At 42.3% G+C, this 16722-nt stretch overlaps 1 protein-coding gene across 1 annotated transcript in view; it reads right to left on the bottom strand.

Moving 5' to 3' along the window:
• Positions 1 to 354: 354 nt before the first annotated feature.
• Positions 355 to 16722, bottom strand: part of HS1BP3 (HCLS1 binding protein 3) — a 75762-nt gene continuing 59394 nt past the window's right edge. Inside the window, exon 7 of the mRNA XM_067544715.1 lies at positions 355 to 2105. Coding sequence (XP_067400816.1) covers positions 1874 to 2105 — 232 coding nt within the window. The 3' untranslated portion in view covers positions 355 to 1873. The remainder of the gene's footprint in view (positions 2106 to 16722) is intronic.

The following is a 16722-nucleotide window of genomic DNA, read 5'->3' as shown; positions in this document are numbered from 1 at the left end:
TTAAGCCACACAACATCCATCTTGATGTAGTCTGGATTTTTCCTGCTCATTCCAAAGGATGGTCCAGGGAGTAACATGTTAACCTGGGACCAGGGTTCCATTCCCTACCTTGCAAGTCCTACGTGACCTTTGCCAAGTCTTTTACTCCTTCTTGATGCCTCAATTCCCAAGGTGTAAAACAGGGATAATAGCACTTCTCTACATTACTGGGTATTCTGAAGTCAAATACATAACTTGTGAGATGCTCAGATACGAATGGCAGCCATATAGGAACCACAGACAGACTTCTGTGTTGTTCACAGCTTAGTTAGAACTCAACTTCCAACTCTCATCAACCCTTACTTTATGTTATAATAAAGAACAACAGTACTTACAGGTTAGCAGTTCATTTTATTATAGTGAATCTTATTTTACATGGTTCAAATCTAATACTGATTTTTTTTGTTCATTTAAACCAAAAATGTACTTAAAACATTATCTATTGGAATAAAGAGAACATTATTAATAGAGAACATTGTAATTATTAAAAAATATATTTTAGAGTGCTTGATAAGCTTTTTATTCTGTTATGCATTAAAAAGGCAGATTTGGGGATGGCAACATGGCTTAAATATATTAGCATTTCACCGTTGGAGACCTTGCCTCCAATCTGATTTAGTTCACAGGTGAGAAGAGTTCAGTAGTCCAACTAAGATTACAGACTCTTGCCCAAATTATAATTCAGCACACTCAAGAACAGAGTCCTAGCCCTGGAATAGGAGGGGCAGTGCAGGCAACTAGTGAGGTGCTGGGTTAATTTCTCACTTTTCACAGGCACTAAAATTTCACCAAAATATTTAGTGATTTTTTTTAAAAAACATCTTTTATCACCCCAAAGCTGCTCTTGCTTGGCTATAAAAATGAAACAGATAACGGAGGGACTGGCATCTAGTGTCATTCCATTCCCAGGTACATACAGAGATTGGCCTAAGCCCTCAAGTTTGGATCAGGAAAAAGATTCAAACTTCCTACACATTTCAGTGTCCATGGATCTAGAGATGGCCTGAAATACAGCTCCAGTCATTTGCTAAATCTGCACCACGTTCCTTCTGCTGTCAATTAGTAGTTAAAAAAATCTGTATATAGATTTTCAGTGTCTAGTCTTGTTTCATTATTGTACTGGCTCTCCCATGAGCTGGCATTTGTGGATCTAAATAGCCAATGGCCAGACAGTGACACTATATGGCTATATCAACACTGTGGGTTAGGGACAACTTTCCCTGGAACTCAATGAGTGCCTGAATAGGGGAAAAACTGTCAGGCAACATGGAATTTTAATCTCTTTCTGAGCTACAAAGGAGGTATAGCCACAGAAGCATTAACTGGCTGCAACTCGCCGAAATGATAGCAAGGGAGGGCAGGTTGCTATGAAGACAGACATGAGAAAAAAAGACGACATTTTCAGTTAATTGAAATATATTGTCTCTTATTCAGCTAACGGAGGGAAGGGCCCCAGAGTATTCATGTTTGCAGTCTATGCTGTTTCCTCTGGCCCTTTTGGTCTAGTAATCAGTTATCCAAAGCTGTGCTATATTAATGTTACAATCATTTTACATGACTGTAAGACACATAATCTATAGTGTTGTATATTTTCTACACCTCTGAAAAAAACCCTAAAAATATAAGGCAACATTAGATTATAACTGCACTGGGTAGGAACACACCCTCTTTACCACTTAGAAATAATCAGACTTGCTGTTCTCCTAATCATGACAAGTTGAAAAATGTAGTGACAATGAAGAATTTTAGCTAACTCCTTCCTCCCTCACAGAGGTCAATGGGTGCTTGGTTAAGGCAGCCTTGGAAGACCAAAAAAAAAAAAAAAAAAAATGCTTCAAAAGAGACTCGTGTCTTGGTTGCTGATAGATTCATTTTCCTGAATGTACTGGAGGATGTCCACCTCATCCATGGTTTGAATCTTGTCTTCTTTTGGCTTTGCTGGAGGGGCTGAACTAACATTGTTCTTAGTGGTGATTAATGGCTTCTTAGGCAATGCCGGTTTAGGTGGTACCCTGGGTTTTGGCTTGGGGCTCACTTTCCAGAGCTTCTCTAAATCCTCTTCAACTCTAAGGAAAGGAAAGAAAAACACAAATGCACGTGTGACTCCTTATTGCAGCTGGCTGGAAATTTTTTGACAACAAGTATTTTTCCCTCAGAAAATGCCAAATCATTGAAAGAAACATCATGGGAAAGGGAACAAATTTCCCATTTTGAAAGTTCTGAAAAGTTTGAAATTGTCACAGTGTCTCATTTTAACATTTGCTAAATGAAAAGTTCTGGTTTTTGGTTTGAACTGACTTTTCATTTAGAAATGTAAGTTAATTTATAGTAAAAAAAAAAAAAAAAGTACAAAATAATAATTTAAATCAAAACTAAACTTTTCCATTGACTGAAACTGATTCCCCGGCCCCCCTTCACAAAAAATTGAGATTGATTTTTTGCCTCAATTTGGAAAGGGAAAATATTTTTGAAATTTCAAAAGTTTTCACAGGACAGGAAAATGGTTTCCTGGCCAGCTCTGCTTCTCAAATGAAGATGACCTGTAAATCCAGCAGCTAATGCTGATCTGGAAGAAGTTAACCACAGAATTAGAAGTGGCTAGTTCATACATGCTCCCATGAAACAAAAGGCTCCTCTGAATTGTGTGCACTATGCTTTGTTATGGTAACTTTTCAATCAAATAATATTTAAATAACCCCAAAATGTACAAGGAAAAATTGAAACATCTGAAGGGCATTTATATTGTAAATGGTATTCGTTCAGCTGGATTGAATGCCGGAGGCATTAGTGTGAGATTTCAACATAGCATCAAGCACTCTGCACTGGTCTAACTCTGCTGCCATTGAAGTCAATGGTAAAACTCCCACTTACTCCAGTGGGAGCTGGGTCAGTGCTGAGCACTTTGAAAAATCCCATCTTTGATCCTTCTGAAAGCTGCAGCTGGAGAGACTCTTCCCCTTGGCAACAGAATGGGGGAAGTTCTGCCATGCACTGGGTAGGGCTATATTGATAGGTTGCACCCCCCTCTGCAGCAGCAATGGCTCCCCAAAAGCAACATGCAGAGAGCAGCAAGTGAGATGGGGATAAGGGAAGGGGCAAAACCAGAATATTCACCTCTGTGTGCATTCTCTGTTCCTCCCCTTAATGTTCTGGCACCAGTGGCTGGAATGGCTTTGAGGGAGCAGCTCTGCAGCCACTTTACTGCCTAGGGTGGGAAAAGTTCCTTTTAGTTCTACCCCTCTTCATGCTCTGTGCTAGTTGGGTGGTGATTAGGGCCCTGGATTTGGGCCTTAATGAATCTTGGATCAGCGAGCAGGTATTTCTGCTCCTTGTAATGTTATTTATTCTTTGTTGTTCATATTTTCCCCAGCAACGTATCTATTCCTGTTGTGCTAGCTGGTGGCTTTGGGGTACACTGGGTGAAATCCTGGCTTCACTGACATCAATGGTAAAAGCCCCACTGACTTCAACAGGACCAGGATTTCACCCCTTATATATTTATTGACTGGTGCCCTCTCGCAGAGATTTAATAATTGTCTCTACTAGGCACACCAAAGCAATAAAGGAGCTAGTTGCAGACAACTAAATGTAAAGCAAAGCTCAGGTGTTCCGGAACCACAGAAGCAGTTTATTCTGCTTACGCTTCAGCGCCATGACCATTATCCCACGCAGGCAATAACAAAAAAATTAAATCAAAATCAACAAACTTGAGATGCTTCTCTCATCACAGCTCCCATCACGATTACAATTCTATAAATATTTGTTTAAAATACCAGGTAACTCAAAGAACTTCTACTAGCAGAAAGAGGCACATCAGTTTTAGTTTGCCTTTTCTAAAGGAAACAACATAAAATGTCCGACTGTACTGCCTGCAGATCCACCAGTTCAAAAACACCATATCCCCTTTCCTTTACACTCTGTCTGTCTGTCTGTCCATCCGTTAGCCAAACACATACATTGTTGTTTGCAGACTAGGGCCTCAGATTGTGAGCTTCAGGTCAGGAGTTATATCATCTTGTCTGTCTGAAAACCACCTCACACATTGTGGGCAGTACCACAAAAACAACCCACCAACAACTAATATTTATCATGAGATGGGTTTTACTATCTTCATCTTAGATTATAAAAATGGAAAAGCTTTATCACAAATGACTTTAAAATATTCTCAGCAAATTTCCTGTAAAGTTTACACAGGATGTGCCCTGCTATTCCTTTTCTCAACGTCCACATGTTTTCTGTAATAATGTGACAGCTAGGCTCATGGTGAGTCATATTCCTAGATGTATCCCCTGGCACAATGACTATTCTTTTGCATTTCTAACTGAATTAAACTCTAAAGCCAGCCACAATTAAAGAATACATTTTCTGCATGAATTTACTTAGGCCATGAGGGAAAAAGGCCCTGTGTTTATACAGTACATTATAACAAATGAACCAGAAATATACACCCACAAAGACTTAAAGGAGAGAGAAAAAGACTATCTGGTACATCAAGGCTTGTCCCAATTATTTTCATTAGGGATTGAATTATATTTTCCTGTGTTCAATCAAATCAACACACCTTAATATACTGCGTGTGCAAACAAGAGGGGTTTGAGCTCTCATGCAAATGGACAAAAACACAGTTGTTAATCTGTAATGAGGGTAAAAATGATATAAAATATCTAACTAACCATGTTGAGTGTTGCTCACAAACACAGGGTATAACTCATTGCTAACTTCAGGGCAGACAAGGAATTGACTTCCAGGAGTATCTGGAAATGATCATGGGATTTTTCACCTTCCTCTGGAGCACAGATCAGGGATCATGTACTCGGACTGGCAAGCGTATCTTCCACTATTTATTTCCTCCAACTGCAGGAGGCACATGGGCACAGGGTGAGCAGATGTCCTGGTTTTGATCAAAAGTCCTAAGATAAAATTTTCAAAAGCATCCAAGCGATTTAGGTGCCTAAAACCCATTTTCAAGGGTGACTTATAGTCAGATTTTTAAGATATTTAGGCATTGCTGTGCTCAGCGTCACAACGCCTAGCTGATTTAGGAGCTTAATAGCACTTTCAGAAGTGATTTAGGCACTTGGAAGCCAAAATCTGGCTTCTAAATCAGTTAGGCATTGCAACACTGAGCATGGCAACACCTAAATACATTTACAAATCTGGGCCAGCACTTAGCAGCCTAAGTCTCACTAAAAGGCAGTGGGACTTCCGTGTCTAAGTCACTTAAGTACTTTTGAAAGTTTTCCCCCTAGTTTCCTAGGCAGTTTTAGTGAAGCCAGTTTCACCTCAGTTTCAGTAGCATTAGCCAGGTGTCTAGCCAGCTGCCTCCCCCAGTCCCTACTTCTCTCTAGCCTTGTTGTGCCTGTGCTCAAGATGCAAAGTATCGTTTGAATTATTAACATAGCAAATATTCTCAGACATTTGTAGTCATCCAGCTGTTCAGAAGAGAAATTATTAAGAATTGCAAGAAACTTCAAACAGCAAACATAGGAAGCTTTTGAAAAGAAAATTTAAAAGAAGAAACAGCCTCTTGTCTGAATTTGCAACTTTTCGGCAGATCTTTCATCTGCACTGAATCAGAGGGACCAAAAGATCCAGCTTGATCTCTCTCATTCCTAGGCAAACCAGTTGATGCCATAAACTGGGATTCCCAGATGTCACATAGATGACATGCTACTGAAAAGTTAATTAAATTGGCAGCAGTGTTCACCACTTCCATGGTCTAGTCTCTAGTCAATACTAAGCTAACCAGAGTTCAAAATCATCATGAACAAATATCCAAAGATAAAGATTAACTGGCTATCTATCAACTCGCGAGTCTTTGCCAAGTTAGGTTTCAAATATACAGATGATATAACCTGAAGTAAATACCTCTAAATACCAGTGAGAACAGAAGGGTCTGTGACATTAGGAAAGGTTACTGAGACGAGCATGTAGTGTGGTGGGGTCTCTGTTTTTTTTAATAGAATCCCTTTCAGTTCAACTCAGGGTAGAACAATCACAAAAGCCAGAGATGGAACGGGACTATTAGGGCATGATCCAGCCAAGCACTTTAGCACATGCTGAACTTTAAGCACATGAGTAACCCCAGATGTTAGAATTAAGCATGAGTTTAAGGGCATCAGGGCTTTAGTGCTTCCACCTGCCAAGCCAGCACTGTTTTGTTCAGCATGCCCTCTGGTGCTTTGTCAAGTCTAATTTTAAAATCTCTCATGGGACTGAGCAGCTACCATGTCACCTGAAAGACTATTCCCTAGGCTAAAAGGCTAAGAGTGCGAGGAAATTTTGACGCACTGTACCCCAAAGCATTATATTGTCAACCCCTTATTCATCATTTCTGTGCAGTTGTAATAACTCACATTAAGCATGCCATGTAAGATATCTAATGAAAGGCCATAATCTGCTAAAACGCATTGTACTGCCAAAATATGCGTATCGCAAATAGGTATCAAGTTATAAGATTTTGCTGTTATTATAATATGTTGTAAGCTTGCTAGTAACAGCGGAGGAGCCACCCCCACCTAGGAGCGGCTCAGCAGTCATCAGACAACAACGGAGTTGTAAACAAAGGATTTACAATACAATGACAGTTGCACAAGACTATACAATAGAGAGTGCTTATTTTTATTACTCACTTGCACAGGAGGGATTGACCAACCTTGTGGAACAGCAGGGCCAACCTGGACATTCCTGGACTAGTGTCTAGTGGCCACATGGTCAGAAGATATAAAGGAAGGATCAGAGGCTGCACTGCAGGCCTGGTTCTTTCTCCTCCCCCATCCATGCTGAAAGCAACAGGAATGCTGGAACACTAAGAGACTGGACCCAGGCTTGAGAGAAGCCTGTATACTGAGAACTAGAACATCAAGTGGGGTGAGAAAAATGCTTAATCTAGATACTGCCTGTGATGCAGTCTGGGATACGAGAGGTCATTTATAATATTATTGATATCAATATTGTAAAATTACAATGCATCTTACAAGATGTGCTGTGTCAGGCACCACTGGAAAGGTTATCATTTGCTAAGTATGATCATATTGTTTGGGTGTATGTATCATCTTTGTGCTGTAAATTATGGATATGTGTGATATATCGGTATCCAAAAACTTGTGCTGTGCTACTGGGTGACACCCCCAGACAGGATGGCAGCAGCACTAAGCCTGCTTAATGGCCCATCAAGGGAACCCAAAGGTACAATGAATCCAGTGAAAGAACCCAAGGCTACATCTTATGAGTCACCAGGACCATGCCTATGGACAGGGGAGCCTGAGGCTTTTCCATGCCATGTGCTGTGTGCTGTATTTGGGACAAAGGAATTACAAGCCTCACATCAGAAACTAATTAAACTATAAAATGCCTCTCCATTCTGTCTTCATTCCTGCTTGCTACCTACTTCTGGATCAACTACTCTACATCTGAAGCGGTGAAACAAAGGACTGAGACCCATCCAGGTACTGGATGTATTCTAGAGGAGTTGTACAAGCCTGCAAACTCCATAATTCTGCTGAAAATCTTGATATATATATATATAGACTTTGAAGTCATTTGTATGTATCTGATTGCTTTGACCATTTAACATCTCTCATCTTGTTTCTTTCCTTTTATAATAAACCTTTTAGTTTAATTACTAAAGGATTGCCTGGCAGCGTGATATTTTGGATAAGATCCAAACTTATATTGGTCTGGTAATGTGGCTGACCCTTTGGGGATCAGGAGAATATTTTGGTAAAGGGAATGGAGTTTTAAATAACTTAATCTCTTTACTGGACCTAGTTGCAGAATGGGAGCCAGAGACTGAAAGGCAATACAGGGAGCTGTGTGTTTCTTGTTGTAGCTTCTTGATAATCAGTGTGGGAAATCAGGAGCACTGTTCGTGAATGGTTCGGAATCTAACTTCAGTATCACCCACCGGTGCTCGGAGAATCTGCCCTCCTTTTGCAGCCTGCCCTGCCCTTGGCAGTTTCAGGTGGGCTATCTTAGGCACGGATGGGTCATACTGCCTAGTGTTAAAGGTTTAAGATTGAGTTTGTGTGTTTATCTTTATTTCCTTTAGTACCTATTTCTGATTTCTTATGCTCACTTAAAGTCCACCTTTCTGTAGTTAATAAACCTGTTTTAGATTCTTAACTAAAGCAGTGTGGTTCTGTGAAGTGTTTGAAAAATCCTTACTCAGTTAACATAAGTTGATGTGTCTTCTTCAGTCCAAGGGAAGGGCGACCTGGGTGATAAACTTACTGGTCAGACTTCTGACCAGGGCAGGACAGAGGAGCCTCAGGGTGCAGGGCGCGAGAACTGGGGTGGACTGGCTGGGGCCTCTCTCTGTAAGAGTCATGAGTGGCTCTGAGAGCATTCATGCAATCTAGCCGTGCGTAGGACTCCACCTGCTGTTGGGCTGATTGATAACAGCACCTGGAGACGCTTGCTGCTTGTCACCAGCAAAGTAGTGTGGGAGACAACCCAGTTTGGTGAGTAAAGGGGACCCAGCAGTACCCCAATCTCAGCTTCACCAACTTCTGTGGGTGAAACAGACAAGCTTTCAAGTTACACAGAGCTCCTCTTCAGGTCCTGTAGGTCCCCCTCCTCTGTAGCTTGGAAGCTTGTCTGTTTCACCCACAGAAGTTGGTCCAATGAAAGCGATTACCTCACCTACCTTGCTCTCCATTAAGTGTAGCATTTGCCAAGGTCAGACATTGTGTCACTTACAAGGCAGTGACATGCATGGGCGTCAACCCGGTTGGTTATTGGGACTTTCTGAAATTCTGACTCTCCTCTGAAGCTGCACTTTACTCTGAGTTAGTTTCAATCACGGAAGCTAAAACGCTCATTGCACAGTCCTAAAACACCAAACAATATATGGCCTCTGAATGCTGCTTAATAGAAATAATAATAATTCCAAAAAAAAACCCCAAAAAACTAATACCAGAGGACAGTTCAGTTTCAAGTAAGTCTGGGAACTAGTTGTCCGAGATTTTGAAAGATCTTTCGGTAGAGCTCTTTAACGGAGAGCATAGTACATGGCATGCGATCTCCGTCTCACAAACCACCTTCAGTGTTGTTGTGCAAGTCAGAATGTCTGATCCTTTGTTGCTTGATTATGAAAGACACAACTGTCTTTTGAAAAACAACAACGTGAAATGCCTGAGGCCAAGGTGGAACCAAGGATTTACATTTCTTGGCAAGTAAAACGAATTGTTCTCATGCATAACTAGCACCACATTTAACTCAGAGCTGGGGGAAAAATGAAACCTAGCAACAGCACAGAGCTCTCCTCACAGAAAAATTGAAAACATTTTTTAAAAAAGGTTATGGGGCACAGAAATCCCCCTAATGAATTATTCTAGAAAAGTCTGATTTCTCTTGGAAAAGCAGCACTGTATTGTTTGAAATTCTTGTCATAATAATGTGATGATTCAAGTATAGTGCAGAATCTAAGTAGTAATGGAAAATATCATATTTTCCAGCACAGCAGGCAACAAAAAAATATCTACTATTAAAAGAAAAGGCTTATAACAAATTCAGCTGTGTGATGTTAAAATTGAGATGCGGAGAAGGATTTTATGTAGAGAAACAGATAATGTTGCCATCACACTGACCAGTCTGTTTGTATGTTATAGCCCTTTCCCCCCCACCCTGGGGGTCTGTCTTGTCTATTTAGACTGTAAGCTCTTCAGGGCAGAGACCATCTACTACTATGTTTGTACAATGCCTAGCACAATGGGACCCCATTTTTGGTTGGTCCCTAGAGACTATTGTAATAAAAAATAAAAAATTATGTTAACGGTGAGAGAACCACAAATGTTTCCACTTGGATCAGAGAAGCAACAAAAAGTTGAATGCTTTAGCCAAAGCTTATGGGAATCTTTTTGAGCTGGAAATTGTGTTGGAAGATCCATGAGAACAGACTGTCTACCTTGCCCCATCTACGTCCTGGTCTATACCTAAATATTAGATCGACCTAGCTACGTTGCTCAGGGCAGTGAAAATTTTTGCACCTTGTGCAACCTAGTTAGGTCAACCTAACCTCCACTGTAGATGCAGCAAGGCCGATGGAAGAACTCTTCCATCAACCTAGCTATCATGACTCAGAGAGGTGGATTACCTATATTGATGGAAAAACCCCTTCCACTGATGTAGGAAGTGTCTACACTACATTTCTATGTTGTAGCTCTGCCACGGTAGTGTAGACATGCCCCACATCTCTGCTCTTATTCCCCCATCTCTCCTGTTCCCAGTCCTTTCACTTCACTACTCCCCTTGTTGCCTTCCCCCACACTTGGTTTGGCACTTTCACTTCGGCTTCCCCCATCACACCCTTTCTGTTCTTCCACATCCCTCCCCTATCCCCACCTCTTCGAGCAAACCCTCCTACGTTCTCTTAATAAACCGCACGGCCTCTCTTACCTGACCTCTTTCCAGGTCTTTGTATTTGTTTCGCTTGTCTGCCTTAGATTTTAAAGCTTTTCAGGACAGGGGACATGTTCATGGAGAGCTATGCAGAGCCAGGGTATCAAATATATGACAGTATTTTTTTTTTAATAAAAAGGTCATGACCACTTTGTGGTTGCAGTTGATTTTCAAGAACAGGCTGGGGGGTGGGGGGGAAGAGTAGTCAAATATAACTGGTATTCTTCTTGCCCTTCAACTGTTTATAATTATAGGTCCTAGATGCTATGGAAACAGGAACTATAGAAATGAGCAAACTAACTGAATTATTCTAAGCACCACTGAAAGGCCCCCTTAATCCTCTTCTGGGGATGCCAGTCTGTTAAATTAAGGGTATTGTTATAGAATGGGTTAAACCTTGTTTAGTCCAGTGGGTTTAACTGCTACCTTTAGTTTAAGATAGCAGAAACAGTTTAGCTCTTTTATGAAATAACAGTGGTCTCCAAACCAAAACAAAGGCCCATATCACCACCCAAAGGCACATCCAAAGCGACTCAGGAATTTGAACTATATGCACGGAAGGGCTTTGCTGGGTACTGTTTGAACAGGGGTGTGCAAGGGTTGGAGACAAGCCAAGAAGGTGTAGATAGAGCCTGGATAAGCACAGTGTGTGGCTCTGAGAGAAGCCTAGAGAGGTTTTGGACCAGTGCTGGCTGAAAAAGGCTTGGAGCTGTGAGCAAGGAAACCATTTCCTGTTTGATTCATCCTGTGTCCAAGGAAAAAGGACTTTGTACATGATTTGCAAATAAACAAAATTGCTAACTCCATCACCAAGTTCTCCTACAACCTACAAGGCCCTGAATTTTTGGCCACCCATTCGGTCAAAAGGGATAACACGGTGTACTCTCATTAAAAAGATTAGAAAAGCAATTGCAGCCAGTAAGATCTTCTCCTCAGGGCTCAGCGTCACAACAAAGAAGTAAAAACTCTCTCTTAAGCTTGGGTTCACCTCAATTCCATGAGTCCTACAGGCCCCCAAACTTCCCTGTATTCTTCCTTGCAATCCACCTGGCAGCCATTTAAAAAAACCCTTCCCCAGACAAGGAAGAGGAAGCTAGAGTTAAACTAGTCTCCCTGCTCCCTTTCACAGGACCCCTCCCTGAGTGTGGCTGCTAGTTTTCATGGAGAGCATGCTTCACGGCCTGAGGGGCTGGAGCAGCTGTCTCACACAGATCCTATCTGTAGGTGGATTCACCTACAGAGTGCAAATGGCACTCTGGATGAAGGTTACATTCATTCCCTCAGTTTTGAGGATAGCAGTTATCCAATGGTAAACCTTCCACTGGAAAAAACCTAGGCATTATGAAGCTACACAGGTTGAGCAGGGTAGCAAAACAGAACCCATTGGAGTCAGCGACAAGAAAGGCCTAAAGCACAAGACCAAATCCATCACCTTGGCAGGGTACAATCAACTCACGCAAAAGAGGAAATCTCAAACAAGTCTCAAACTACTCTTGAACTTTTAAACAGCATCGTAAGAACAATCACTCTCTCTCTCTTTCTCTCTCTCCCCTTCTCCTTACTCTTTCTTCTAACCCAATCCCATATTTAATCACAAAAAGTGAAACCAACTGAATTACTCCTAACTGATTGATCCAATGACGTGGATAATTATTTCACCTCCATGGTGTGCTATTATGTATGTAACTCTTCAGGCCACAATCCGGATGCAGCATTCTCAGGAAAACTTACTGTGGGTTTTTTTATAATCAAAAACATTATTTGTCACACTGGACAGTCACAATTTAGATTAATGAGGCACAGGAAGTTGATTGCATTAACACGGCGCCACACTTTGCCTGGTGAATGAAAAATTTGCACATCTGCAGAACGAGTCACTAGGCTGATGGAGGAAACAAGCAGGACCTGAGATACCATAGCTTGAAAGTTGTAATGGCAAAAATCAAGCATGGCTTGGCATGCAAGCCTACTACCACTACTTGTGTAAAATGGAACACTAAACCAGATGAAGAGTTATTAGACTGACATGAAAGCAGTGAAGAGAACCAAAAGGAAACATTAAAACAATCCTGTGAATTTTAATATGAAATGGAAAGAGCCATAGCGTCAAGTAGCAGAATGATGGATAAATGGGATGAAAACTGTAGGTGCTGGGTATTATAAACAGCAACTGGACCTAGATCCACCCCCAAACCTAATACTAAGAAAGTGGGTTCAGTAAATTCCACCCAACCCATCTGCACCCATAAAGCAGCAATCTTGTATCACCGTATAGGATTGTCCATGATGGCAGAGGGAAAGAGCCCAGGCTCTCGTGCTGGAGGGGGATGAATCATGGGGCATGCTACAGCCTTTCATCTCTTGCAGCACGTCTTCCAGAAGGGAGAGGATGACCTTCTTCCCTCTTTGATGGTGGCAGCTGGGCAAGGTGGGACTATATCTTATTGCTGGATCTGGTCACAGCAGTTCCAGTCATTGGCCTGTACATTCTGGGGCTACCAGAGTGCAGTGCCCTGCAGGATCCTGGGGTTATAACGTTTAAGGCCTTCAATGCACTTGGAGTGTATGTACTATGGCAACCCTGATTAGGTAGGAAAGAATGAATGGAGCCACAGTGCCAGAACCCAGAGGGAGGAACCTCATCCAAGTTCCCCATCACCATCACATAAACTTGCCAAGAGACCAGGAAAGCGGACGTCAAAGGAGGCCCTTTAGCAGGAGCAACAAATATGCACGGTAGGGAGAAGCTGTGTTTGAGTGGACCCGAGGATTCTGTGGCAAAGCAAAACCCTCGGGGTGTGTGGATAATTATCTACATGGAGCTGCTGATCCTTTTTAAGTTCACCCGTCGCTAATATAAAGTGCCCGGCTTTGTTTATAATAATTTTTCCTATTTCATTTTTAACATGTTTTCAGAGAAAATGTGGAGTCTTCAGTTTGTGCCGTTGGGAGGAGAGATTATAAATGCTCCCTTATGTTGTGACAAACAGCCCACACATACTTTACAGAACCATTTGTCGTCTGTAATGGAATTCTTTCACACCGGGAGTTAGTGTTTTCTAAACCTTTTCATTTTTGTTGCTCTCCTCTGGACTCTCTCTCTTTCTTAAAGTGTGATGCCCAGAACTGGACACAGAACTCCAGCTGAGACCTCGCCAGTACCGAGTGGAGTGGAACAATTACCTCCCATATTTTACCTATGGCTCTCCTATTAACACTTCCCAGAATGACATTAGCCCTTTTCACAACTGCACCACATCGCTGACTCATATTCCATTTGTGATTCACTATAACCCCCCGATCCTTTTCAGCAGTACTACCACCCAGTTATTCCCCATTTTGCAGTTGTGCATTTGATTTTTTTCCTTCCTAGGTGAAATACTTTGCACTTGTCTTTATTGAATTCAGACCAATTCTCCAATATATCAAAGTCCTTTTGATTTTTAATCCTGTCCTCCAAAGTGCTAGCACCTCTTCCATTTTGATGTCATCTGCAAATTTCATAAGCATACTCTTCACTCCATTATCAAAGTGATTAATGAAAATGGTGAGTAGTACCACACCTAAGACTGACCCCAGTATACCCTCCCAGGTTGACAGCAAACCACTGATAACTATTCTTTGAGTATGGTTGTCCAGTTGTGTACCCACTTTATAGTCATTCCATCTAGACCATGTTTCCCTAGTTTGCTTATGAGAATGTCATGTGGGACTGTATCAAAAGCCTTACTAAAATTAAGATACGTCACATCTACTGCTTCTTCCCATCCACTAGACCTGTAACCCTGACAAAGAAGGAAATTAGCTTCATTTGGTATGACTTTTTCTTGACAAATGGCTATTAGCAAACTGGCAATTCCTTATCACCCTATTATCTTCTAGATGCTAAAAAATGGATTGTTTAATCATTTGTTCCAGTATCTTTCCAGATATCCAAGTTAAGCTGACTGGTCTATAACTCCACAGGTCCTCTTTGTGCCCTTTTAAAAGATAAATACTGTGTTTGCCCTTCTCCAGTTCTCTGGGACCTCACCCCTCCTCCTCACCCCACCTCCTTCTGGTGCTTTTTTAGAATCCACCAACTGCCTTCTTACTACGAGGCCCTCTACAGAAGGCTGAAGAGCTGCCTCCCTCTCATCTCCCCCACATCCCTGGCCCACTGAAGGAAGAGGAGGCTCTGTTGTTGCTCCTACCTCAAGCTCAGGTGGCTGGAAAGAGGTCTCTGCTCCACTTTCAAAGGGAAGCAGGATGGTAAGCACATCAGGGCGGAAGCTGATGATTTTTATGTCCTGCAACGACTGAGGCATTGTCACTGCTAAATAAATAACGATAAGAGAGGATGGGGAGCATGGGAGACAAGGACAACATAAGTCACTATGGGGGAGGGACCCCTGGAAGAGTCAAGTCCATGATTTTATCAACGTTTGCCATGACTCAGTCATGATTTTTTGCAAACATTTCTGTGGCAAACCACTAGCCCTGCTCCGGAGCCAGCACAAGATGTTGTGACATATCACCAACCCCTGCATGAAACAATGGAGACAAACTGAACAGCTGGTTTATCACTTTTCAACAAAAAAAGAGACATTTTTCATAATTTTTTGGTGAAAAATCCCCCCCCGCTTTTCTTTCTCTTTTTTTTTTAAACCAGAGCTAGCGAATTGCTGAGCTGCCTAGGGCACCACACCGGGTGAGTGGGAAGTTAACTTATATCAGTAATTTAAACGTTTTAGGGAAATCCTTCAAACACTGCCCTAACTCTGCTCCCACTGAAATCAACAGGAGCGTTATTAATTACTTCATTTCGAACAGAGTTAGCCCAATGGTGAGCGCTTTTGAAAATCCTACCCTCTGTGTCTTTCCCTATTCCAGTGCCTGGGTTTACTTCACTATTAATGCACTATGTACAAAGGACAAAATGCGCCAGTAGTGCAGTCACTGAAGCACTAATTTCTCAAAGAGATGGCAGATGTTAAGGGTATGTCTCCACTGCAATAAAAAAACCCCCGCAGCACAGCTGCAGCTGGCCCGGGTCAGCTGTCTCAGGCTTGGACTGTGGAGCTATAAAATTGCAGTGTTGATGTTTGGGCTTGAGTCCCCAGCCCGGACTCCGAAACCCTCCCCCGTCGCTGGGTCTCAGAGCCTGAGCTCCAGCCTGAGCTCAAACATCTACACTGCAATTTGAAAGCTGCGTCTTACAAGCTTCAGACAGCTGGTTCAAGCTCTGAGACTCAGTGCTGTGGGTTTTTTATCGCAGCACAAACATACTCTAAGACAGTGTTACTCAAAGAACGGTCCATGGACCGGTGCCAGTCCCTGAGGTCTCCCTGACACAGTTTAGAAAAGCAGCAAGCCGGCCCTTGGCATCAAAAGGGTTGAGAAACATTGTTCTCAGAGACCCTGGCCATGTCCTGCTATGGTGAAAACTGGCAGTTGTGTAGGCTCAAAGAAGGGTTAAGGCTATCAGCATAGGAGAGCCTCTCATCTTTATACACATACACAGTCAGTCAAACACACACCACCAAGAGAGACAGGAAATACAATGAACAGAGTTTAGGGGGATTCAGAATACTCAGATGGCTGCCTCTCTCCCGCAGTAAGCATCCTGACAACATTTTCAGGAGAAACAAAAAGGAAAGAACCCCCAGCGGCAGATCCCAGAGAATGTCTAACCAACATATGAACCATCTACAGCCACTTGCTTGTACGCAACCCAAAGGTGCAGGGGACGCTCTCCAACTGTCGGTGGTGGCTGGGATTCAGTTTTCAATCTACATGAGCCAAAGGGAGAGACGAAAACATACACAAAGGCACCCCCAAACTGTGATTCATGGTATACCTTCCAGTGGCCACATGGCGCAGCCTCTTTCTCCATCTCCTCCTCTCCAGCTCTTTCTACAGACCTCTGGATTCTTCAATGCATGGGAGAGATTGGAGGCCTGTGAAAGGAGCTACTGCTACACAGGAGGAGAAAGCAGCGGCTGCCCTCTGGGACCAAAGCCCCCAGTGGGACTGGAGCTATTGATCTCTTTGAATCATCATCATTTTCCATATGAACAATAATCTGACAGTGACACAGAATTCTTGTGGGAAAGAAACTGCAGGCCTCAGAAACCTCAAAGGGGGATTCCCAATGGAGTCCATTTAGTTATATACATATACAGAGGACATTAGGTTTATTCACCTAATACAACAAAGCGTAAACAAAGGATCTGCTGTTCTCTTGACTCATGGAAAAGTTACGTGGCTAAATCTCCTGATGTTCACAGGAGCTCAGACCCC

Source organism: Emydura macquarii, unplaced genomic scaffold, assembly GCF_026122565.2.
Source record: "Emydura macquarii macquarii isolate MOO-44397 ecotype Brisbane River unplaced genomic scaffold, CSIRO-AGI_Emac_v2 contig_1027, whole genome shotgun sequence".
In the NCBI taxonomy this organism is placed as follows: domain Eukaryota; kingdom Metazoa; phylum Chordata; order Testudines; family Chelidae; genus Emydura; species Emydura macquarii.
This window is presented reverse-complemented; position numbering and strand designations above follow the sequence as displayed.